The sequence below is a fragment of the Astatotilapia calliptera genome, chromosome 7 (assembly GCF_964374335.1).
Source record: "Astatotilapia calliptera chromosome 7, fAstCal68.1, whole genome shotgun sequence".
Lineage (NCBI taxonomy): Eukaryota > Metazoa > Chordata > Actinopteri > Cichliformes > Cichlidae > Astatotilapia > Astatotilapia calliptera.
Window position 1 is genome coordinate 18,699,808 of NC_137428.1, and position 26,150 is coordinate 18,725,957.

The 26,150-nt window shown below is 41.9% G+C and overlaps 1 protein-coding gene across 5 annotated transcripts in view; it reads left to right on the forward strand.

Moving 5' to 3' along the window:
* The first annotated feature begins 3,091 nt into the window (after nucleotides 1-3,091).
* The window catches only part of garnl3 (GTPase activating Rap/RanGAP domain like 3), an 86,516-nt gene continuing 63,457 nt past the window's right edge, over nucleotides 3,092-26,150 (forward strand). For 4 of the 5 annotated variants that reach the window (XM_026173360.2, XM_026173355.2, XM_026173358.2 and 1 more), the window contains exon 1: nucleotides 3,092-3,615. In XM_026173360.2, the coding sequence (XP_026029145.2) occupies nucleotides 3,518-3,615 (98 nt within the window). In that variant the 5' untranslated portion in view covers nucleotides 3,092-3,517. Of the gene's footprint in view, nucleotides 3,616-22,667; nucleotides 22,855-26,150 lie in introns of those variants that run through there. The other variant, XM_026173357.2, reaches the window with a different exon arrangement.

Sequence of the window (26,150 nt, forward strand, 5' to 3'; positions counted from 1 at the left end):
ATAATTTAAACTTTGAGAACATTGATGCTGTCAGCGTGTCCACAATAGACCGAGTTCTCCGGCGCCAACAGATGAGGATGAAACAGGTCTACAGGGTTCCCTTTGAGCGCAACTCTGCGCGACACATAGAACAACGTTACGAGTATGTGCAAGTACGTATACATCCATGTCCACAGTACAGTTAGTGGACATACTGTGTTGCTTAGTGGCCTACATTACTTCTGGACAATACTGTGCTACCTGATTGACCGTTCTGAACACCTGTACGCTTTTCCATGTTCACAGAGGATAATGCAGTTGGACGCGATGGCCAGACCCCATGAGTACCTCTTCCTGGATGAGGCTGGCTTCAACCTCCAGAAACTAAGGCGAAGAGGCCGTAACATCATTGGCCAAAGAGCCATCACTGAGGTTCCTGGCCAACGGGGGGGTAATATTACTCTTTGTGCAGCTATGGGTACGGAGGGGCTTGTCCACCGGCATGCTGTCCTTGGGTCTTACAACACCCAACGTCTCCTCACCTTCCTAGAGGAGCTAAAAGACATCCTCCTGGACCGTCAACAACACCATCCTAGGCTAGCACATCACATGTATGTGATCATTTGGGACAACGTCCGCTTCCACAAAACACACCAAATCAGAGAGTGGTTCACCACCAACAGTGACCACTTTTTTAAACGTCTGTCTGCCACCCTACTCCCCTTTCCTGAACCCTATAGAGGAGTTCTTCTCATCATGGAGATGGAAGGTGTATGACAGACAGCCATACACAAGAGAGAACCTCGTACGGGCAATGGAGCTGGCCTGTGCTGACATCCCAGTGGAGGCCTTCCAGGGATGGATTCGCCATTCCAGGGCGTTTTTTTTCCCGCGGTGCCTAGCAAGGGACAATATAGCCTGTGATGTGGATGAGGTGATGTGGCCCAATGCAGCTCGGCGACATGATGCCGCACAGTGACTGTGTGTAATACTGTAAAAAGACCGTGTAGACAATAAAAAAAGACTTCACACCCTGATCATGTTTCCGAGAGTACTGTTGTGTGCGATAGATTCTGTTTTTGCATTGAGTTGTGTTACAGTAGTGTATGTACATGCAGGATGTTTTTATAGATTTATAGTCTTCATGTGAAACTCACAAATCTAAATGCCTAATCCTCTGCAGGGTTCTATGACGATCCGTTACTGTACAGTTTATAAAAATATGCATTGGCAGTTATGAACCAAAGAACCTTCTCACAAATTGAGCATTGTGTTTTCAATTGTTTTGCTGTAGTGTGTAATGCTGTGTATGGTGTTTACAGTTTTGACAACTTCGAGCTGCTCTCTTGGTGTGGGAGTTTGAGTTTTGCAGTGGGAAGGTGTGGTTGTGTTTATGTAGCTTTAGAGAAGGGTGTTGTGTTTGGACATTGGGGGACCTGGTGGTAACGTTTGTGACATGTGTTTTAGCATTTGAGAAAAACTGTAAGTGTGTGTGTGTGTGTGTGTGTGTGTGTAATGTTTACTTAATCTTGTTTGCTCATCAGCAGCTGTGGTCGCAATTACAGGATAATGCAAAATACAGTAATAGCAACATCAGTAAGGATAAGTAATAAAAGTGAAAATCAAAGTATATTACTAACACTGGCAAATATGAGATAAAAGTAATACAATTGTAAGTCCAGTTGCCACAGCCTTACAGATGGGGTAAGGAGCTCGGTCATTAGGGAGGAGCTCTGAGGACAGCCTCTACTCCTCCACACTGAAAGAAGCCAGAGGAGGTGGTTTGGGCATTTTATTGGATGGGTGCCACCTAGGAGAGGTGTCCCAGGCATGTTCTACCAGGAGGAGCCTTTGGGACATGCTGGATAGATTACTCTGCTTTGCTTGGCTTGGTTCTGCCTTGGTGTTGCTTTAGAAGAGCTGCTGGAGGTGGCCAGGGAGAAGGATGTCCCAGCATTGACTGTTGTCAGGGCGACCTGGAACCCAATTAGTGTCGGGATGGATGATTGGACAGATGCATGTGACAGCATGTATTAAAATGATCAGGGGTATGTTTTAATACCTAGGTATTAAATCATACATTCATATTCTAACTTTTAGTTTCAGATTCTGTGATCTTTTCTTTCACAAACGGCACTGCTCTTTTCAACAAAACAGATGCATTAGTATTGTTTTGACTGATTTTTTTTTATGACTGCTTTATCGCAAGTCTAATTTAGACAACAGCAGAAACAAAAGCACAGCGGGACCAGTCTGCTGTCATTCTCAGGGTATTAAATAGTGTCTTGTTGTCAGAGCTGCTAGCATCTACCACATATGCACAAGACAATAAACTTCCAAATAACTCCTGTGTGCCCTCAATAGTTAGGTTGAGTGAAATGTCCACAATTTCACATAGAACATGCAGGTTCTATGTGAAAGTGCCCTCACTCTCACTAAGAACAAATGTTCATTCTTGAAGTGACTGCTGTTCTTCAGTCAACCTATAGCTGCTACAGACCAGAACATATTAGCGCTCTTACTCCAAGTTTAACACATTTGTTTCTTATGCTTATGTTTGTTAGGAATCATGTACAAAATCAGGCACATCATGTACATCTCCCACAGATGCATCTTAACAGCAAAACTCAAGTTGCCCACCCTTAAACCCATCAATGAGTTTAAGCCATTGAAGACATTTTTATTTATAAAACTTATTAGTGAAAAACAAAAAAACTATTAAAAAGAAGAAAATCAAACCAGCAGATAAAACCTTTGTCTGCACATGTTTGAAAAAACAAAACAAAAACAAATCTGTGCTGCTGGCAACCATCAAATGTTTATGCCCTTGTGCAGTAAATTCACGAACATGTGTTACTGAGCCAGTCCAAAACTCAGCACATCAGTCTCCTACATGTTTGGTGGAGAGTGCTCTCAGTTTTCCTTTACTAAGATACAACACGAGTATAAATCACGTTCGCGGTTCAACTCTCACTTCATCAATTTATCTTCCTTTCTCACGCGCAAATAACTTCATTTGACTCAATTCTCGCTCACTCTTTACTCTCTCTCCCTCTTTCTCGCTCTCTCCGTCGGGTTTTATGAGGTCACTGACGAGCAGCCACTCAGTGCTGGGCTGAAGCTGAAGGAGCGCTGTGAGCTCCACATTAGTGGATAACAGGATCGGGATCTCTGGAGCGACGGAGACTCCTCAGCGCAGTCCGCTCAGGGTGACGACTGCAGCAGCCCCGCTACAGCCTGCTCCAATAAGCGCGCATGAAGTGAAACCAGCCCCGGCAACATGCATCTCTGAAAGCGTTCAGCAGGCAGTCTTTTGTCTAGCCTGAGGAGAGGAAAGTCTGCAAGCCCACTTTCCTTGCTCCACTGAGGTGAACTGAGCGTCAACAGAGCCTTTTTTCTACCCCGTTTTTCCCTTTCCCCCCTCGCTCTCTCTCTCTCTCTTCCGCCTCTCGCAGTCCATTGCTCGATATTGGACATTTTCTTTTTTTTTCTCTTAAGCGCCGCGGTTTCCCCGAGTCTACCTGTTTGCCCAGCACCCATGAATTCAGAAAAAAATGTGTATCTTGGGAAAGACAAAGGCATCATGCGGAAAAGAGCCTTGCTCCTTCGGAAGGGTTGCAGCTTCGAGATTTCCAGGTAGGTCCTCTTTTCTATTTTTTCTTAACGGTGGGCGATTTTATTTCTGTCTGGGACATGAGGGCGATCAAAAAGAAATGGCCAGAGTATCCCACTGGAGCTGCACTCTCGTGACAAGAGCTAGCACTTAGTTTCTGATCTATGTTTCACCTTGTGGATCGGGGATTTAACCGGGATCTGGCGTGTGCGCGCGAATTGATGAGCAGAGGGATTCCCCGAGAAAGGAAAAACAAGCATTGTTGATCCAAAAAGACCGTACATTCATAAACATGACAGGTTTTAACCTCTGTTTCAAATGAAAAGATGCATTTTGGGGGCCATCATATCGTTTCCATCTCAGCACCGTGCGTTCACGTTTCTTATCGGACCGTGGAAGGATGCGTTACGCACGGGCTCTTTTTGTCTGCGCCTGACTCTGCATTATTGACAGAGCTGCCCAGCTGCAGGACGCGGTCTTTGGTGATTTTAGAGCCCGATTCAGGTGCTGATCGTGCAGCCCACCAACATGCATTGTAGAATACAAACAAATCCACGTAGCAGGTATTTGATCACATGCGGTAGTGTTATGCCAGGAGGCACCTGTGAGTTCAGACATCCAAACAGGTGAAGGCGGGGAGGGCCTTGGTGACAAATAGACCACAGGCTGCGGAGCTAATATGACTTGGCTGTGTGGTACAGCTGGGTTTAACCTCCCGCTGGTGCTTGAACATGTGGCTTCCTGTGGCAACCTCCTACTGTGGTTTATCTGCTGCAACATCATTCATCAAATGGTTTGGGTACCTTGGTCAGGGCAACTAAGCTGCAGTTTTACTTAAAAGACTCACTTTACTGATGTCACACCAGTTCCTTCCTCTTTACATAATCGCTTTTTTGTTGACTATACTTCCATGCCAGGGAGTGTTTGTTGAGAACTTGTGACAGCAGATCTGTTAGGTGGTCGTTTTAACTAAGGTAACTTTCTCTGTTAATTGTTTGGTGTATAAAGCAAAACGCATATTTATATATAAATGGAAGGCTCACAATTCTGAGCTTTTAGGTCCAATAGTGTGGCAGTATATCCTGCAGGTACTCAGTCACGGTGCTGTGTCTGTGCAATATTGAGCCAAGTCACATTTTTGTTCATTAAAAACTCGTCTGTTCGTTTTCCTAGAGACTGAGCACAGACTGATATTAACATTTAATGAATCCCCCGTTTGATCTGTGTTTGATTTTCCATTATCTACCACAATGTGAGGCTTGGAAATGCAAATAAATATACATATTTAAAAAGGGATTCCTATGATTGATTTCCATATTAATGATGAATTGTTAGGAATCATGTTTTATCACTGTGGTCATATCATCTTGACTACTCCTACCTTCACTCCGATTTCCTGCCATTTCAGACGAGCTGTGGAGGTGTACACAAGTGCAAGATTACTCACAGATCTCGCTTCATTGCTCTTATGGCTTATAACTTTGTCCCAGTGTGTCTATTGATGGTGAGACTTCTGTCAGGGAGATGGCTAAATATCTGACTGCACGTCTGACTTATGGCAACAGAGCCATGTTTTGCACACAGCGTGCATATGTGGGTTGAAATTTGGCTAGTTTTGTGTCCACTTACATTCAAATTACACATCCCTTCTAATGAGCCAGACCTATCTCGTGCAGTGAATGAGTTTCTTCCATTTCTATGCTGTTCTGCGCTGGACCCAGAGTCACACTGTAAAGCTTCCTGGCACTCTGTCTCTCAGACACTAGCAGTTTAACAGACAATCAATCAGAGGCAGGCCTAAAGTGGGACTGCGTGGGGAAATAGATTCTCTGCTGTACTGAGAGGTGGAGGGGTGGATATGGAAGACACTCAAGTGAGAGGCTTCTGCTGAGAAGTCTGTGTATAATTCATTGCACTGCAGAGAGGCAGTGCAGAGTGTCACATCTGACCGTACAGATGTGACACATTGTGACCACTTCTTAAGCATACATGCTGTACGTTAGAAACATGCTGTCACAGGCAGGATCGGGCTTGCGCTCTCTCACACAAACTGGCTGAGTTGTTCTATATGTATGTTAGCAAACTCTATTATGAAGCAGCATTATCTAGACATTTTCTCCTTCGTGCTGCAGACAGTGGGAAACATCTTGCAGCATTTGAAAGGAGTTCCTTAGGGCACCAGCTAATGATTCTGTTGTGATCATTTGATCTTGTTATTATTTTCTCAGTTGATTCATTCGTTGCTTGGCCCATAAATCTGAAAAGCGGGAGAAAAAAAAGCGATGAAAGATGAAGATCGTAATTTCCCAAATTTCAATGTGACATTTATCAAATGTCTGAAAGCATGAAAGTCCCCACGATGTTCTGCTACAAATGGTCAGTCAATCGTGTCGTCATTTCACAACAAGTCCAAAAGCTCAGTTAACGGTGTAAAGCTGTCGTGATCGGTGCTAAGCTGCTGGAGTTAATACACTCTGGTATAAACATGCCACATCCCATTAATATTTCCAACTGTGATCTGGACACTGCTTCATCATGACTAAGCCTTATCTAACAAAGTCAGCGGAACACCAGTTGGCGGATATTCTCACTGACAGCATGTAGCTGCAATACTTAGATGGACCACTGAAACCAATTACAGGGCCATTTTCCTCTGCTGCTCTCGATTTATTCGGTGAGGGATGCAGGTGGTTCAGCTGGTGTGTGTATTTCTGTGCATCAAGTACAGTTGTGCACATGTCTGAAGGTGTCTGGACTCTGAAGGGGAAGTCAGCCAATTTTACACTCTGGTCTATCTAGGCTCCATAGCCTATCATGGACCTCTGTGCCTTGTGGCTCAAGCCTACATTGGCTATAAGCATAATGCTCTCAATTCTCCAGTTCAGCAATGAAATGTACAGTAACTAATTTGGGAACCCAAGTCTGCTGACTTATAGCCTTTGGAGGAATTTTGAAGCTGTAGCCTCGAGGACTTCCTGCCAGTCAATATTTACGAAGGAAGATTTTAAAAGCATCATTGGGTCTTGTACCTTTGCAGTTCTTAGCACTGTCATGTGTCATCATGAAGGTCTGGGCAATCTCCTGTGACTGGTTGGGGCGTTGCTAGTTAGTCGAACTGGTTAAACTAACTTGGACATATGTGCAAACTGTGGACGTGAAGCCCAGTGATAGACTGGTGGGCTGTTTAAGGTGTGCCCTGTTCATCCAGTGTTAGCTGGCATAGACTCCCGGACAACACGGGTACCAGGTTTTCACAGAAAGGGTGCTTCTCTGAAAAAAAGAAGGGAAACAAAGACTATCTCCAGTTCTGCTGAATCTGTTTGGATCCAGCCTGAGACTGGCAGTGTTCTAGAAATGCTCTGCTAATCTCTGGAGTATGTTTTAAGAAATATGAGGTTAATTATGCTTGTGCATACACTCAAAGCAAGTACATAGAAAGCATTGTCTTTGCCCTGGAGCTTTGAGCCTGACAGAGGGAGAGTCTGGATATCCTCCAGGAATAACAAATCCTTACCTAATTACAGTCGTTTTCCATTGTTTTCCAAAACAATCGCAACACGTCTGTTTGTCAAGTCCGCCTGTCACTAAACTCTTGGCTCTGGTTTGTCTCAGAGCACTCCCCACCAGCATTGGCTAATTGTGCCTCAGCGAGATTAGGCTAGGTGTCACTTCAAGGAGCCAAGAAAGAGCTGGCTCGACTCTGACCACGAACTGGCAGAACAATCGCAACTTCAGGAAATAGTGCAAGAGAGACAAAGAGAACTATGTGAGCACTCATTGCTAGTAGTAAGCACAAAGATGAAAAACAAAGAGGCCACAGGGAAGAAGACGTCCCCTGATGAAGCCTGAATCAAAAACTCAGGGGAAACTTCGCTGTGTAGAATTTTTTGGGGGGGGTTTCACTTATCAATCCCTCATCAAGAAGCTATAGTTTATTTAAGTGGTAGCTGCATGTTACTGCAAGGGAGACTAACAGAGACCAACAGAGAACAACATGTGAGTAAAAAAAATAGATTACTATGGTTTAATTTTGTAACACAGACCAGTTCAAGATAAGAAGTCTGTTTGCATTATAGGCAGGGGAAGATTAGGTTTTCACAGCATGGGTTAGTTGTTTTGTGCTGTTCATCAATCACTTTTCTGTTGGCTTATCTGCCTGTGTATGCCTCTATTCACTCATTAGACTAACAGTGCAGTACCAACTTCACCTGTGCAAATACAGTAGATCTCTGTGGTGGCCTGTGAGCTGTGAAACTCTTACACAATGTTAGTCGCACGCCCTTTCATCCTCACTTGCCTTGAACTTCTCACTTGAGTGGTTATTCGAGCACACGCGCTTTGAAGTGCTGTCAGTGTCGTCATTAACCTTGCCTGTTGCCAAACGCACAGTGTTTTGTGTCTAGAGGTGTGTGTGTGTGTGTGTGTGTGTGTGTGTGTGTGTGTGTGTGTGTGTGTGTGTGTGTGTGTGTGTGTGTGTGTGCGTGTGTGTGTGTGTGTGGAGTGGGGGTGGGGGGTTGCCGTAGCTTGCTGCGCATCACATTGCCTAAAGACCGAATCTAGGAGAAGCCGAAATCCGCTGCTCTCCGTGCGCTTCGTAACTGAACTGGAGTGGGAGTGGTGAGCATATGTATCTTTAAGAAGAAAAAAAAGAAGGAAACATATATTTGGGTTTGTCCTTTTGTGGTTTCCTGGTGAACTTTTTATAGTAGGCTTCAAAGCTCAATGCGAATGAAGAACATACACTTCAAATGTTAGATGCTTTCCTGTAGGTTGTTTTTAGACCTTTCAATACACCAACCTTCTGTTTATGTGCAGAGGCAATGCTGATGCACTCTCATGCAGACTGAAAGTGGTTGTGATAGGCTGGCTTACTGGGGTCTCCCCCTGCTTTACAGTCTGTCATAACGCACCCAGCAGGAGGAGGGGGAGGCTGGTTGGGTGGACCATTTGACATTTTTGCTGACTTAAGGTACTCCTCTGCTTTGCATACTGTGGACGTTCTCTCGCACAGATGTAAACCTTGTTCGGCACAGTATGTGTTTGCATTGAAAGATGAGCGCAGGAGCGGTGTAGACAGTTGGAATTTAATGCATTAAAGGTTAACTGTAACTAGGATTGTTTATGTCCTGCAAATCAAACAACTAAAGCCGATGATTTTGTTTTTAATGACTCACAACAACATTTTAAATATGGTCTCCTTGTTCTCAGTTTGAGGTCCAGGGCGCGTCTCTATGCAGAGATGCCCAGATGTCCCACTCCCCAGCTTGCTCCCAGATCCCTGGGAAACCACTATGTTCAGTTTTCTAAAATAAATAAAGAAGAGCATTTAATTCTGACATAAACCTTTAATACACCGATATTATCATTCACCCGATCTATCTGTCAGAGTCATGTGACAGAGCCATGTTTATGGTTTGTTTAGGTTCAGTCTCTTAACCTTTCGCGGTTTAATGGGCCTTTATTGTCACAGATTTTTAAAACAAAGCAATGTTGATTGTGGTTTTAAACAGTAAGTAGCCTGTGGTTTCTTAATCTGTGGGTCAAAGTCATTTTGTTGACCTTTTGATCAGACACCTCCTCTGTCATTGGCTCCTTTCCTCTATTTTCATCACATGTCCAGAAAGCTAGCAGCTAAAGAAAATATCCAAAATCCTGTTTAACCTAAGGTGTTTGTGGTTAATGGAGGAAACTAATGTTGACAAATTTAATAAGAGACGTATTTAAAATGCGAAAGGAATCCAGTGTGATCATTTCAAGTTGTTATCTTAATATGGTTGAAATTTTACATTTACAGCCAGTTTGCAAGAGTGCAATAAAGGTTCTTATTTCATACGTTCTTCAGGTTCATCAAAACATTACTCCCAATGCAAATTAACTGCTGCAGATACATTTACTAACAGATAGGGAGTGTATCTTAGAGTTCAGCTAAACATACTTCCTTCTTACCCATATGCAAAGGTTTCATATTTACACTCTACAGTATTGTGCAAAAGTGTTGAGCCACCCTTAATTTCTTCATACTTTGCTTCCAAGGAGATTTTCTTGTCATTTTTAAAGAGGTCTTAAGCAATAGTTTTCCAGTCTTTATCTCAGTCTCTCAAAGTTTTTCTTTAGACATTGGTTGTTTTTTCATGCATTGTCAGTCGACTTCTTGGAACTGTTTATCTTCAGGGAAATGTTTGTTTTCTTTTTAAATCACGTAACACTGACTGATGAATGAGTATAAAAATCCAGGGGATGGACTATGTTGTGCTTTTTGACAACTAGGCAAAGAACCAGTTTTAAGTCATATCTTTAAGCACTTTGTTAGCAGACGTCTGTCACAAAAACACACAATTTTTCCCATTTCTGCAGTTGAATCTACAAGAAGCACCACTGATAACAGTGTTTGACAGGTGTCTGAGAGTTGTGTCTGGGCTTTCAGTTGATCAATCTATTGTTCACTGTAGCTTCATCACAAAATACTTTGACATATGCTTAGCCGTCTAGAAGCCATTTTTAAGTAAAGGAAACAGAAAGAAAAGCCTGAGATGTGTCAAATTACACACAAAATTGAGTAAAAATGACTTTTGGTTGAAATCGTTATCAGCATGATGTACAGACTCTGTTTTGGCCTTTATATACTCCATTCCCATAAATTCTTGCATATGTTTCAATAAGTCAGTGCACCTTTTTCCCATTTTCCTGCAAAATATAAAGAAATCAGGCATGGCTCCAAACATTTGGAAATACTTGCATGACAATAAGACGTGTTTTGACATGTAAAATTATATATACGTACTTTTTTTTCTAAAACAATTTTACAGTTGCTTTCACTCATGGGTGAATCCACATCCCTTGATTTGTTTTTGTTGTTTTTTTTATATTACATTTCCAAGTTCACACAGCTCCCTCTGGAGACACGAGCAGCTTTTTACAACTGTTTTCACATATGCAGCAGATCTGTCAACACACTTTGAGGCTTTGAATTTTGGCACCTTCCCTGTTTTTTAACTATAGTATGGAAATGACCGTGCATACATTTCCTATAAATGAATTATCCAACTGGTAAACTAACCAGTTATTTCAGTTTCTGCTCCCAGGAGTGCCAATCGCACGCTGTTTTGCTGTATTGTATTACTTGTCTGATTTCCCCTACAAGGTTGTAGGCTGGGAACTGAAATCATGTGCACACGGCTGGTTCTGCTCTGCTCAGCCACACAGTCGGTCTCTCAGCAAGGTCTGATAAACACTGGACTGTAATCGCTCCCATATGTGGCTGCATAGCTCAGCACAAGCCAGCTCAGTTCAGCCATGCGCACGATGCAGCGCACCAGGCTCATTTTGACAGTAAAATAGACTCAAATTACTACGAAGAAGAAAAAAAGAAGAAGCTGAAAACGAAAGAAAAGTCCCTCACTTGATTACAACCCCATGTAAACTTTTATTCTTTTGACTAAAACATCTGCTTCCATTTAGGGTTTTTTAGACACATACCTACACATTAAAATGCACTGTGCACTGCTCCAGGAAAGCTTGGAGTGGAAAACATTTCCCATTATAGTTGGCCGGAATAAGACCAAGCATAGAGCGAGTTGTACTTAAAGCCGGGTATTGGTTGAGATGTGGCCACCTCAAGCTCAGCCGCAAGCCACATGCACACAAGACTCATAATCTGGGGAGCGTTTTATTTTTTTCGCAAAGTATTACAAACTGCCTTTATAGCAAGGTCACTTTCAAAGTGAAAGTAAATGTTTGAAAGTTGAAAGGAAGTCTGCACATATAGAAAAGCTGTGAGTATACAACATATGCTGTTTCTCACCCACCAGCTGTATCGTGGTCATCCTTAAAAAGTTATCCAGGAGAGATGGTGTGAGAAATGGAGCATGTGAAGGGTTACTGTTGGACATTTTTACCCTGCGGTTTTTTAGGAGGCCAGCCAAAACCACTTCTTGGTTAGCGGGTGAGCAACAGAACAAGACATGTAAGAAAGAAGGAGTTGGAAGTGCAGTTTAAATGCACTTGTAGAAAAATAAGGGCATGCAGAGGTTGTGAAGGCAAAGCTGAAATAAACTCGTTTAAATTTGAGCTTGTATTTCAGAAAACTGCTCAAAGGAGTTGTCGCAAACCCCCCACTCCACCCCACTATAGGTCTCATACTGCAGTTGCGTACAGATTGCATTGCATGATGCTATTTCTCCTGTGTTGTTTTGGATAAAGAAAGCATGCATGTTGGTTTACACAAACACAGGTGCATACTCACAGATGCATTTTCCCAACAGTGCATCACTATTGTTGCCGAGATGTCCGACACAGAGTCTTTAAGACCCCCTCTGAGAAATTTTAGGCTTTAGCACCTCATGTGTCATAACCGGTTTTCTTTTTCAAATGAGGAACGGAAGTGATATACTGTTGCATTTTAGTGTGGGAACACCCTTTGAGGAAGTTGAGACAGCAATGATATGGCCCAAGGCAAGAGGAGGTTAAAGTAAGTGGGACTGTTTAATGCTTTTAAATTGAGATAACCTGTTGAAAAATAAGAAAATTAGGCTTTCATACTTTTTTTGTCTGGTAACCACATTTTTTAAAATGACCTTTGGTGTGATGTTTGCATTAGTTGGAAAGTTAAGAGACTCAAGTTAATATAGTTAATTCTGATAACAAGAAACTGAGTACAAATGTTTATACGCAGGCGTCATCGATTACTGTGATGAGTCGTTGCAGCCTCACTAAACTATGAAATCAAGTACATGCAAATGTGCAATGCTAAAAAAAAAATGAAAGGAACACTTTGAAAACATATCAGATCTCAATCTACAAAACATGCTGGATATCTACACTATTGGGGACTGGGTAATGCGTTACAAATGAAATGATGCCATTTAATAAAAATGAAAATTAATGGTATGAAAAATGGTGCTCAGTAGTTTCCTGACAACATCAGGACATGCTGTGTGTCCCTCCATGGATATGCCTCCCTACACCATCACTGACCAGCCACCAAACCAGCCGTGCTGAATGGTGTTACAGGTAGCATCGGGGCAAACCTGCTCTCATCTGTGAAAAGCTCAGGCTGCCACCTGCCAATTCTGGTATTCTATGGCGAATGCCCTCAGGCCACACTCATGAAGTTTCTGATTGTTTGGTCAGAGACATTCACACCAGTGTAATGCTGGAGGTCACTTTGTAGGTCTGGCTGAGCTCACGCTGTTCATCCTTGCACAAAGGAGTAGATACCAGTCTGCTGATGGGTTTGGAACTTCTACAGCCCTGTCTGTCTGCTTCCTAGAATCTCCTCCATGTTTTCTAGACTGTGTCGGGGGACACAGCAAACCTTCTGGCAATGGTGCATATTGATGTGCCATCCTGGAGGTGTTGGACTACTTCCTGCAACCTCTGTAGGATCCAGGTATCGCTACCAGTAATGATACTGACCCTAGTCAAATGAAAAACTAGTGACAAAACAGTCAGAAAAGATGAGGAGGAAAAAAATGTCAGTGGCCTCCACCTGTGCTTTCAGCACAATTTGTTGTCTCATTGTTGCTGCTCTATTGCACCTGTTGTTAATTTCATTAACACCAAAGCAGCTGAAACTAATCCACAAATCCTACGAGTTTAATTGACTTGATGCTACATTCTGATTAAAAAGTTCAAGATTAAAGTCAGAAGTCATGTATTCTCAGAAAGACAAACATCAGGGTGGGGACAAAATGTAAACTCAGTGACTTTGATCGTGGCTTTAGTGTTCTTGAAACTGCTGATCTCCAAGCAAGACCGTTTCTGGAGTTTAATCCTCATGTTGCAAACGAGCAGTAGTTGTGCATGGTTCAGAGAATAATGTGTGAATCGGACACAACAGCTGTGAAACCACAGATTATGTCAGAATGCAAAACACCTCACATGAACAGAAGAAAATGATGTTGGGCTCCATTGTTGTCAACCAAAAACAGAAATGTGAAACTACAGTGGACACAGGCTCTCTAAGACACAGCAAACAGACAGTCAGATCAAACTCAGTTTCTGCTGAGGCTGAAGATGGTAGGCTCAGAAAATTTGGCTTCAACAGCATGAATTCATGGACCCAACCTGGCTTGTGTAAACAGTTGCTGTTCCCACTCAGTTTACTTTAAAGGCCAAAGCTTATTTGAATATTGCAGCTGACCGTGCGCATCTTCCAAAGGTTGCCTGCAGTATGATGATGTAAGTTGTCTGAAATGGCTCTTATGAACATGACAAAGAGTTAAGTGGACTTCAGTGGCTTCTGTCTCCGATTCGAGTCTATCACAACTCCTTTGGGATGTAGTAACACAGCAGTAATGTGCAGCTGCAATATCTGCGGACTTGCTAATAATATTTCCTACATCTCACAGAATTCGTGCCACCAAGAACTAATACTTGGTGATTGTGCAGTTTTCCTTCTCATTCAACTGTGATAAAAGCTAAAACCACAAGAGGGCAGACTCTCCCTGTAAAAACAGTGGGACCATATGGCTGCATGATATAGGCTGAAAAGAGAAGGATTGAAGAATTCAGAGTCACACACAGGCACACACCTCTCACAATGTGAGATTTTATAACTGCTCACATTATGTGAAGATGAGTTCAAATTCACGTTGAGCAGCATGTTTGATATCACGTCTCTCCACTAGGAGGAGGGTGTACATTAAAAAGCAGTGATATCTGTGAGGACACCAGGAGGAGTCCGCCCAGGGTTTCATATCAGGCATCAACTTCACCGGGTTTATTTTCGTGAAAAAAGCTGAATTTATCTCATGTCTGTTCTGCATTCAAGCAGTGCACTCATCTACACGGTGTGTCAGGAGCTCCATACCTCTCATGAGCCTAAAAGCAACAACAAATATCCAATAAGGAAATTATAGAATAAGATGTTTTTCTTTGATTTCAAGGTTCAAATTCCTAACAGTGTTTATGGTAATAGAGACATATTTTTGTTACAAAGGGAAACATATTAGATTCAGTGATTAGAAACTAGGAAATCAAAGGGGTTCCAATATCAGCTGTCACTAAATCTGTCACTTTGGATACTGGGCATAGTCTATTATATTTTGCTCTCTTGCATTGACTCCTGTTGCTTGAAACGGTCATACTGTAAGCGTGGGTACATTACATGTTTGAAGACATAGGAATTCTCATTTCTCTGTAGTACTTTATTTATATAGTTAATATTATTTCTCTATTGTAAGTTTTTAACTGTGGATATGGCACTTTTTAATAACGATATGTTTCTTGTGGGCCAGCCCTCTGCATTTTGTCAAGCAGTTATGTTCTCTCTTTTTCGAGTGGTGTTTCTATACATTTTCCCATAAATCTGAGGGTAATAAAGCTTTTGGCTCTTGTTGTTAGTGCCAGTGTTATTTGGTAGTGAACTGGTCTGAAACACAGTTTTGGCATTAAACAAAAAAATACAAAAGCAGACATGCACATGTAGCTAAAGTGCCAAGGGCACAGAGGTGTCCAGGACCGGTCTGAGCGTCACAGGCAAAAGGTTAATTCACCTGATTACATTTAACATGACTGCCATCATCAATCGACACAGCCTGACATAGTGGCATTTCACTGAGGCCACATGGTGACCGGCTGGCATTTGAGATGCACTAAGAACAGAGAAGCCAAGGCCTGAATCCAAATCGTGTGTGTGTGTGTGTGTGTGTGTGTGTGTGTGTGTGTGTGTGTGTGTGTGTGTGTGTGTGTGTGTGTGTGTGTGAAGCATTGGAAAAATTTATGAAAGGGGAAATATAAATATAGTGGGCTACTGGAACTCATAATCTCAGTTAGGGAACAACTCTTTCATTGTCCTAAAGTCACTGCATTTTGACATGCTTCCTTCTCTGATAGGTACCTAAGCAACTGTAACTGTAATGTAAATGTTGTGCAGCAATATGCACAATACACAAACCTGATGGTGAAGCTGGACTATAAGTAGCAAGCATTTACAGTATCTTGATGCATTCTCAATCATCCAGGAAAGTAAATCTCCAGAAAGTTGATTCTGTTCATCTGGATGTAGCGTTTTGTGGGAGAAACGTTTCGTCACTCATCCAAGTGACTTCTTCAGTCTCAGCTGACTGCAGGTTTCCCCAAATCTTATAAACAGTACATTTGCATAATTACTGAAACCAGCCCACTGGGAGGTCAGTTCCTTAATCTTAATTATGCAAATTCTCATGACCATTGATCAACAACCACTGACCAAAACCCACTGATCAAAGACCACTGATCAATTGCTAAAGGGTTGAATTTTGCTGTCACACCGAGACAAATCCCCCTAGTGGAGCTGATCACAGCCACAGAAACAGCAATTCGTAACAACAATATTGCAGAAGTGTAAGCAGGGCAACTGCGGACGAAAGTTTCGGCCTGTCTCAGCAATGCAAAGCCCCCAGCATCCAATATCACCATGAAGGAGAGGAAGGCACTCACATCACTTAGTGATGACAACAACATCATCCTTCCGGCAGACAAGGCTAGGTGCACAATATTGCTAAAACAGAAAGACTATCATGAGAAAATTTTGTCACTACTCAGTGATGAAAATACTTATGAGCCCCTGAAACGAGACCCAACGAGACACAGAAGAGCCACCTCGTCAGGCCAGGACTCTGCAGTCTATTTACACCTACAGGCCAGTGGACACTCTTCCAAGGATGAGGATGTGCACATCTTGGACAGGGAGGAAAGCTGGTTTGAGCGCGGAGTCAAGGAGGCCAATTACGTGAAAAGGGAAAGACCATCTCTGAATCGAGGAGGGGGCCTAAGGGTACATCTTTTGCCATCTTGGATGAGTGATGAAACGTTTCTCCCACAAAACGCTACGTCCAGATGAACAGAATCAACTTTTGGAAAAGCATTTACAGTAGTTCATTTACACCATTGATAAAAACCTGCACAGTCCAAGCTAGTTCAAGCTCCTCTTCCAGTGTGGAAATCATTATAATCGCTCAAACTTGCAATAATGAAAGGGAATAGAGGTGGGCAGAACGATCCAAATATCGATAGTATTGATGCTAACATTGGTACTGGATTGATACTAGCATGATAGGATTGATACTTTGTGAAAAAAAAAACATTTTTCACTATGAAAAACGTCTACGTGTCACCTGTGGAACTCTCTCCCACTGAGCATAAGATCTCTGGACTCAGTAGCTTCTTTCAAAAACCAACTAAAAACTCATCTTTTTAGAATTGCATTTTGTTAACTGTGGTCTGTTTTGTTTGTTATCCTTGTGTGAAGCACTTTGTGATCTTTTATCTAGAAAGTTGCTATCTAAATAAAGTTTTATTTACTTACTTACTTACCTGTATCGCCTAGTTTTTGTTTTTTTCACAGCCAGTCATATTCTAACAATAGAAGCTTATCCAAAGTGTTTGAAAAACGGGCACATTTACATTCCAGGTTTTCAAAAAAAATAACGCACTTTTAGAATAGGTGAAAAACTGGAAGGTGTGTTTTGTTGCGTGTTCTAATTATTGTGGAAAGTATAAATCACTGTGATGTGATGGACATTAAAATGTGCTGATGACTTGCAAATTTATGATCAACTCATAAATCATGACACACTGCTCTCCCTTACTTTAAACTGACAAAGGCAACTTGTGTATTGGTATTGGCAGTACTGTATTTACTTGGTATCGGATGTATTCCAAATTCTGCAGCATCACACAGCACTATCAAATGGAGCCATCTTTAATGACTGGTTCCTCTTGCAGGTTACACATTATCCACAAGCAGCGGCTCATCAAAGAAGTGACATCACGGCAGGTGTTTTCATTTGCATGTCGCGTACATGACAGATAATAACCCCACTGTGCATGTCGTCCACTTTTGCATATTATTGTCTGCAGTGTTTACATTTTTCGCTCATTTTCATCCATACCAATTTATTTAAAGAAGATACTCCCACTGGATTTCATGTGATGTAGCCATCACTGTATATTATACACTTTCAGACAAGCCTCGTTTATCCTATGTGTGGGAAAAGTGCCGTGGCTTAGATCGTGAGACTGCAGGGCCTGAGTGGCAGCTGTCCAGAGAGAGGGTGGTGGAGCTCAAAGGGATTATCGCACTATTGAGTCAAGAGCTCTTGATCCCCACCTTGTAGCTAGCTTCATGTGCTTCAACTGCCGTGGCTCACCCTGCAAGTGAATAAACAATTAGTGTACCTCTGCACCTCAGCCTTACTGGCATTGACACATGGACTGTAAATCCACACACTGTAATGCTTACGCCTACATATACAATCTGATCTTTAAAGTTCCAGTCGTCTGGGGAACAAAGAGCCTGAGAAAGTCCACTACTGCCGCGTCCTGCACACATACAAGAGTTAAAAAACAAATTCTAAACATTGATTTTTAACTTTCTGCTGAAGTCCTGAAGACAAAGCTTAGTAGATTTTTTTTAAAAATTGAAGCTCTGCAACATAAAGCAGCTATAATTTAAATATTGCAGCAACTCTTTGCAGCTAGAAAAAAAATAGTCCAGTAATTATGTTTAATTTTCTTTGCTTATGCTAATCAATTTCCAGTTGCAAATGAATTGGACAGTTTGCCTTGCGGGTAGGAGGCAACCTTTCAAACTGACTGCAAAGCCATTTAACACTGACCATTTTAAATTTTGTCTTTAGGGACTTTAGTAAATGACCTGTTGATTCATCTACTATTCATAGAAACCTCATCTGAAATTGTCTCAATAGAAGGGTAGAAAAGATAGAAAAGGCTGAGGCTTGCCAAGTTACACAAGAACTGGACTGAAAATCAGTGACAATAGGCAATCAAATACATTTTTGATCATCAACATTGAGTTGACAGTCAGGAGAAAGGTACAACAGTGATCGTCTGCAGCCATCTGTAGACCACGGTCATGGTGTGGGGCTGCATTTCAGCCAGTGGTGTTGGAGCTCTTGCAAAGCTGATGGAAATATGAACACTACAGGATGGTATGTTCCTGTCTGATCCAACGTGCAATACTGTCTAGAAAGCATCTTATTGGCAACACCTTGATTTTTCAGCATAACAATGATCCCAAAAGAAGTAAAAGCATACCTGAATAGAACATCATAGAGTGGGACACTATCAGTTATGGATCGGCCCCATCCCAGAGCCTGCATCGCAACATTATTGAAGCAGTGTGGTGTCACCTTTACAAAGAATGGAATAAAAGGCAGCTGAGATCCAAAGAAGAGCTTTTAATATCCTTCAAGTAGAACTCTTCCTGAAGACTAGAAGCAAGCGGCCTAAAAGAGTGCAGGCTGTGTCAAACTTATTAGAACTGCACAAACTAAAATAAAGGCAATATTTTGGTGGATTCATGTCCTGTATTATTTAACTTTGTACGTAAGCTGTGCATTATATTCATCACCTCAAGCAGGCTGTTGTTACATTACACTTACTGTAGTGTTTCTTCTCAGCCCGTTTTGTTATGCATTCAGGATGCCCACCCTCCAACCCCACCCCCCTCTGCCGTATTAGCAGACTGATCTGCGAAGAGGAAGTCTATCCCTGTTCTCACTTCCCTTGTTAAAGAATAACTTCATAAGCATCCGTTAAAAGAATAAACCCTTTATGCAAAGGCCACGGACGCCAGTGCACGATATGGTGTGACAGTGGGAGGGTGTGACAGAGCTGTGTTTATGTAACTTGTATGACTGCCTCTTTGTGCGAGTTATTGGCCCCTGGGCTCTAATTAGAGCTTAGGGGTGTTGAGCTATCTCAGGTTGGCTCATTGTAACTCAATCCTGACCTCAGAAAACTACATACACGAACTCCAGTCTTGTTTAAAAGGGTTTTTTTTCCTTCTTTTATTTTGTTTTTGAAGCTTCAGGCTGTGGCAGATTACAGCTGCATTTCAACATGAGCTATTTATAAAGGTTATCACATCCAGAGAACGAACAAGACAAAATGCCACGTGTGTTGGTAGCTTTAGGTGTTTTCCTGTAGCATGGCATGTCACAGAGGGGGGTTTCTGCTGATTAAAAATTGATGAGCAGCTGAGTGCCATGTAGCCTGAGCCGAGCATTCCTGCAGTCTTTCATGTTGTGTGTGTGTGTGTGTGTGTGTGTGTGTGTGTGTGTGTGGGCTGAGCTTGAGACACAGGCTGTAGCTGCGCTATTGTGAAGGTATCATATATACTAAAGATCACATTTCACCCGCTGTGTCTGTGTGTTTAAAGGGAAAAACGCGAGAGAGCTCAGAAATAAGATTTAAAATCCATCTTCACATGTTTCTGGTGTCATTATTGCTTACTTTTTGTGCGCCATCCATGTACTGACCTGAGAAGTATTTTCCTTCCTTCCTGTTTCCGATTACAACATTCATCTGTTAAAATAGAGGACCAGATCCAAAGTTATTGTTATCTTTAAAAAAGGATAATGATGCAATTTTTGTAATTTTCCTCTGTTCACCCATTGAATATATTTTTATTTAAATAGTGCCACAAATGCAACAGCATAAACTAAGCTAAAAGCGTACAATAATACAGAGAAAACCCCAAGAATCAAGAGTGGGAAGGAAAAACTCCCACTCATAGGAAGTGACAAACAAATGGGAGACCACACACAGGCTTTTAAAGACTGTAAGACACATTTAATGAAAATAAGGTAAAGCAACTTAAACACAAGTTAAAGGACATAACAGCCATAACTGAAACTTCCAAATAAACATAACACGTGCCAGAGGGAGCCAAAAGCCAGCCACCCTGGTTCAGTCAAGGTGTCTTTATATACACTGGGACTGGCCTCTCAGGTGTGCTGCATCAATAATTGGGTCAGTTCCACCTACCTGCAAGAAACAGGAAAAGGAAAAAGAAAAACACAAGGCCAGCCCACTGGCCGTCACAATGAAGAAACTTAAACAAGTCCAGTCACTTTTCTTTCCAAGCTCCTTAGATTACAATGACCTGGATGACTGAAAACCTTCACAGACTATTCTGAAAGGATTCCACAATTTGTAGATGCATTGTTTGCAGATTAGAGAGTACAGCCCCGTCTGCTTCACAATTCATCCTGCTACTGCTTAGACCAGCAGTCAAAATCATCAATAAACAGCAGTTGGTTCCACTGGTACCATCGCTGTCAGGGTGCTGGGTCTTTTGAGTTTGACTTTGTGTTTTTGTGACCCTCTGTATTACAATCATGGTTTAAGTTCAGGTTTTATAGTTTAGCCTCGAGTCTAGTTCTTTCTATGTTTGAGTTTTCTGGTATTCCCAGTTTATGGTTCGTCTGAGGTTCCTCGTGTGTGTTTGTCTCACCCCTGTGCCGCTTGTGAGTCCGTCACGTCATCTGTGTTTACGTCGCCCTGTGTGTGTGTCTTTGAATTTTATCTCCCGTTCCTGTTTGTGTCCCCCTCCTTGTTTTTCATTCCATGTCTCTCCTGTCTGTCATGTGCATCAATGTGTGATCTCCCCAACCCGTCATGTCTCTCCTCTCTCCCTCCCTCCGTGTCTCGTCTCCCTTAACTGTTTCCATGTTTCCATGTCTCTTTGTGTCTCCTCCCTATGTCTCCCCAGACTGTCTTGTTCCTATGTACGTTCCTTCCTTCTGGCCCTGGTGTCTGAGTCTGTGTTTTATTTTGACAGTCTATCGTCCAGTGTTTAGTGTGTTTAGTTTTGCTTTCCCCATCTCTTATGCCTATTCATTCCAGCTGTGTTCCCATGCATTTCCACTTTCCTTGTTTTCTCTCAGTGTATATATTTTGTCTCTGTCTCCCTCAGTTCCTTGTCGGTGCATCCGTTTACACTCCCTCATGTCTCCATGGTATTTCCAAGTATTTAACAGTATTTAGTTTTCCCAGTTTAGGTTTTTCATGATTTGTTCTTCGATTAATTTGGTTTCCCTGTTTTGTTCATGTATGTTATCAGCCACAATAAATGTCTTGTTTTTTTGTTAAGTCTAGTCCATTCTCCTTTGTCTGAAATTTGAGTTGTATAGAAGAAAATGTTGATAATTCCCAAACACTTAATTCAATACTTTTGTTAAGTGTAAAAACTGATGGATCCAGCTGTAGCTAACTGAGATGTCACTGGTCTGGTTTACTCAAATCAGCTGGGTCTTGCACCTAGCCACAACACAGTTTCTTTGTTCTGTAACCAGTTAATCTTCACAGCATCACATTCATTTAAAAAAAAAAAGAAAAAAGATTTAATCCAGTGCTTGTTCATGCAAAATAAAGAATGTGGAGTTAGACCCTCATTACTTACACTGGGGTATACCATACCTGGTCTATGGCCAGATTTCTGTGAGTCCCCCAGAGCATGTTGTGCACTAGTGATTGACTTATAGAGCGAAAGAGAAAAATCTCTTTTAATGTTTTCACTCATTTACCAATACTTTATAAATCGGCCTCTATCCATTATTAATAATATCATTTTAGTAGCCAGGTTGTCGAAAAATACTTGGCAGGATCTTTTACTACAACTGGCAACAACAGCGGTATTTTTCACAACCTGGCAATCCAAAACTGTTCGTCATTTATAGACAACCAGTGAGATGCAGTAACATCAACTCTTTCAATAATGAATCTTTAAGTTAAAACTTCCGAGCCTGTGACTTTTGAGGAAGTAATGGCAGCCAAACATTTCCAATTTACATGTTTAAGCTGACTAAAGCTACACTGGAGACCATTTCCTGCTACGTACCAGGAGTGATACTTAAGAGATCGAAAATTTAATTTCCCTCCACATTTTTTTTTTCTTAAGTGAGCCTCAGCCTGAAGTCATGCATCTTGAACATCACTTTGCGGGATACCGAGAAGCTTGGCGCACGGCATAATTGACAGTGAGGTAACAGCGGCATCAACCTGGAGAAGAATAAGCCGCTCTGAATGGTGCTTTTTGCTGCAGAGCCTCAAGCAACAAATTGTGTCCACTTGAAATGCACCATTGATGAAGAGTCTATGTGTAAGAGAGAGAGAGAAGGGGGAAGAGAAAGAGAGGGAGAGAGCGAGGGCGACCACACAGTAAACGCACAGCTCCTATGGCAGATCCGTTCCGCTTCACTATCACGCAGTGAACAGTTTTTTGGCTCTGAAAGAAGAGCTGCAAAAAAAAAAAAAAAAAGCAGTTGGAATACCAGTCGTGGGGCTTTTTTGTTTTTTGGTCAGCAGTTGTCGGAGTTTGCGCCGCAGTGATGACCAAGCGCTCTTAGCGGGTTAGGAGTGGAGGAAGACGTCCGTTTGCCGTTTGCTGTCGCCTTGTCCGCTGGACTAACATCGCATGGGGACATGAGCAGTGTGGATCCATCCTCTAACAAACTGTTGACTTTCAATCAGCGGTAAAAAACAACAAAACAAAAAAACAACCTAAATCCCACTCATACCTGTGTGAATGCCGCTCACTCATCTGTTGATTGCATGCTATCGTATCTCCTCCAGCACTCGCATATTTTACGCAGCTGAACGCAAATTAGGCTGGAAACACCTGCTCTGGTGTCTTCCAGCGTTGTCACCATTTGTCGGTGCGCATTGGCACCTGCTAGATCCGCGACTTGTTTGTGCACTAACTGACAGGTTTTGGTCGAGTTCTGGCTACTTTACGTGTGAGGTGCATGATTTATCGGTCTTTGCTCGTTTACTTCTGTTAACTAAAAGCGCCGCTGAATCCACAAGTCTCCAGTCTGGAAGTAAAAAGCTTCTCAACGTACAGCTTTTAATTAACGAATTACTGTCGTTAGTTTTAAAAAATTAAAAACAAACAGAAGCAAACCAAATTGGTTCATTTATTTTCTTTCATTTTTGCCCGAGAGAACAGACATCACAGGCGCTATGTGCATGGAAAAATGTGAATTATTCATAACCTGCTTTTCAGTTCAAGGTGTGGAGGTGCATTCGGCATTCTGGCTTTGTGTCAGTATAACATATGTGAGACACACAGAAGGCAGGCATCTGGCTTAAGCTGAGCAGCTGAGTTTAGATGTAGTCCAAGGCTGCTTACTGTGTGGAAGCTCATTTCCAGCTTCTTCTTCTTCTTCTTCTTCTTCTTTTTTTTTTTTACAGATGGGAAATGCCACCGCTGCGGCTCTTTTAGCAGCTTAAAAGGGAAAGCTTTGGGCTGCAGTGACAGCTGAACACAGAGACTGGGTGTATAGGAAATACTCTGAGGTGCCAGCAGCATACTGCAGCGTTTGTGTGAAGATGACTGTGAAATGTCCATTCTTAAAATGATTTCTAACATCGCTGATCTGGATTTTTTTTTTTTTTTTGCCCCATTTTGTGTGATTTCTGCATCATCTTAGCTTTCAGTGATCACTCTTGCAAATTGTGACTTAGTTTTATTGGGAATAATTCATAAGTCCTTATAGAAAAGTTAATGAGTAGCAGTTACTTTGCATACATATACTGTAGTGTGCTATGCAGCTCTGTCAGTAACTTCACTTTGATATTTACATGCAAATTTTCTATATCACATCCTGGAGTGCACAATAAGAAATTATAATTGGGATAGTGAATGCTTAATTGACAAATTAGTTTAAGGAATTTCTCATACTACCCAAAAATAGTCTTCCAGTTGGTAGTATAACATCATATTTTTGCAGTAATTCCTAATATTTATAGTTTTTCTTCATGTGTTGTTAGACAGCCTGTGTCGGAAAGCCTTCAAAAAGTAACATTATTTCTGAATTGTGTACCAGCTAATGGATATTTTATGTCGGCCCCAAAAGTCTTTTGTTTGGCATTGTTCCTGCTCCTGTTGGCATCTTTTTCTCTCATAAACAAATCCCATTTTGTTGTGATTAAAGAGTCACACAGTGCTTAATGTAATAGGAAAAAATGACTGGTTTAGTCTCGTGGAGCAGTTGGAGGTTTCGTGTGATGGGTGTACTCTACATTTCACTCCATTTCAAAGGCTGCTGTCCATTGTCTTGTGACAGAAACCACAATTTCCAACCTCTCCTGTACTGCATTACTGAGGGCAGCACTTGAGTAATGAATATCCATCTTACCTTGTTCGTTTCGAAGCGATTTCTCTTTGCTCTGAGCTTTCAAAGTCATTTTGCTTTGGCTAACAGCCATTATGCTGCTGGAAAGTGATTGTCTGGACTGCTGTGGTGCAGAGTTCAAGCTATGATGTCTAAACATATGGGTGGCTTCAAATGCGGGACTATAATTTCAGCTGTGCTATATCTCAAAACCATGTAATGACACACCATGTCAGGAGAGTGAGGTAGCTTGATGGGCTTACAGCCAGTCATACAAGCCTGAAAGTGGACTAGCTGCTCTGATGCAAACAAGGTGATGTGAAGCAGATGTAAAGTTCATCATGTACACACTTTTAGTACACTGCATTACAGGCACAGACAGTAGGGGTCGGGGGATGGTATATAGATTAACTATCTATATTGATTTCAGAGTTAATGTTGTTATGAAATATATAAATACACTCACTGGTTACCTTACCGGATACACTTTACCAGTACACCTTAGTTGGACACCTTTTAGTTACCAAACTTCCTTAATTCTATGTGCTCGAAACATTCCTTATACATGATCATGACTGACATGATGGCATCACACAGTTGCTCCAGATTTCTTGGCTGTACATCCATGATTTGATCTCCTGTTCCAACACGTTCTATTAGAATGTGATCTGGTGACTATGGAGGCAGTTTGAGTAAAGTGAACAGACTGTCATGTACCGGAAGGCAGTGTGAGATGATTTGAGCTTTGTGACGTCGCACATTATCCTGCAGGAAGCACCCACGAGAAGATCTGTACACTGTAGTCATAAAGGGACAGACATGGTTAGCAGCAATACTCGGATAGGATGTGGTGTATAAGAGTGGGGTTTAAAGTGTGCCAAGAAACTATTCCCCACACTATAACACCACCAGCACCAACCTCAACCTTTGCTATAGAAGGCAGAATGGAGCCATGCATTCCTGTTGGTTACAACTGATTCTGATCCTACCATGTGAATGTTGCAGCACAACTCGATACTAATCAGGCCCTGCAGCCTTTTTCCTTTTCCTTTTTTCTTCTGTTGTCCAATTTTGGTGACCCCACATGAACCATAACCTCAGTTTCCTGTTCTTAGCTGATAGGAGTGGCACCTGGTATGATCTTCTCCTTCTGCAGCCCATCTACTTCAAGATTCGACATGTTGGGATGCTTTTCTGCATACCTTGGATGTAGCCAGTGGTTGAGTTAGTATTGGTTCGTTATCGACTTAAGGCAGTTTGGTCATTCTCCTTTGACTCCTATGGTCAATAAGGCATTTTTACCCAGAGAACTGCTGCTCACAGGATTGTACAGGATGTAGAACTGGCAACCTTGAAGCCACATTCAAATCTCCTTTTTTTTCATTCTTCTGCTTCTTCTGTTTGAATTTCAACAGGTCGTCCTTTGCTATGTCTACATGTTTATATGTACTGAGTTGCTCCCATGTGATTGGCTGAAAGAATAGCTATATTAACAATCAGTTAAACAGGTGTACCTTATATTTTGCCAGTGAGTATGTGTATAAATTGGAATATACTTGAAATCCTGTCTGTGTTACACTCCTGCAGCTCTGTTCTCTGACAGGTACATGTTCCTCATCACATTCAGGGCACTTCACTCCCGCAGCTTGTTC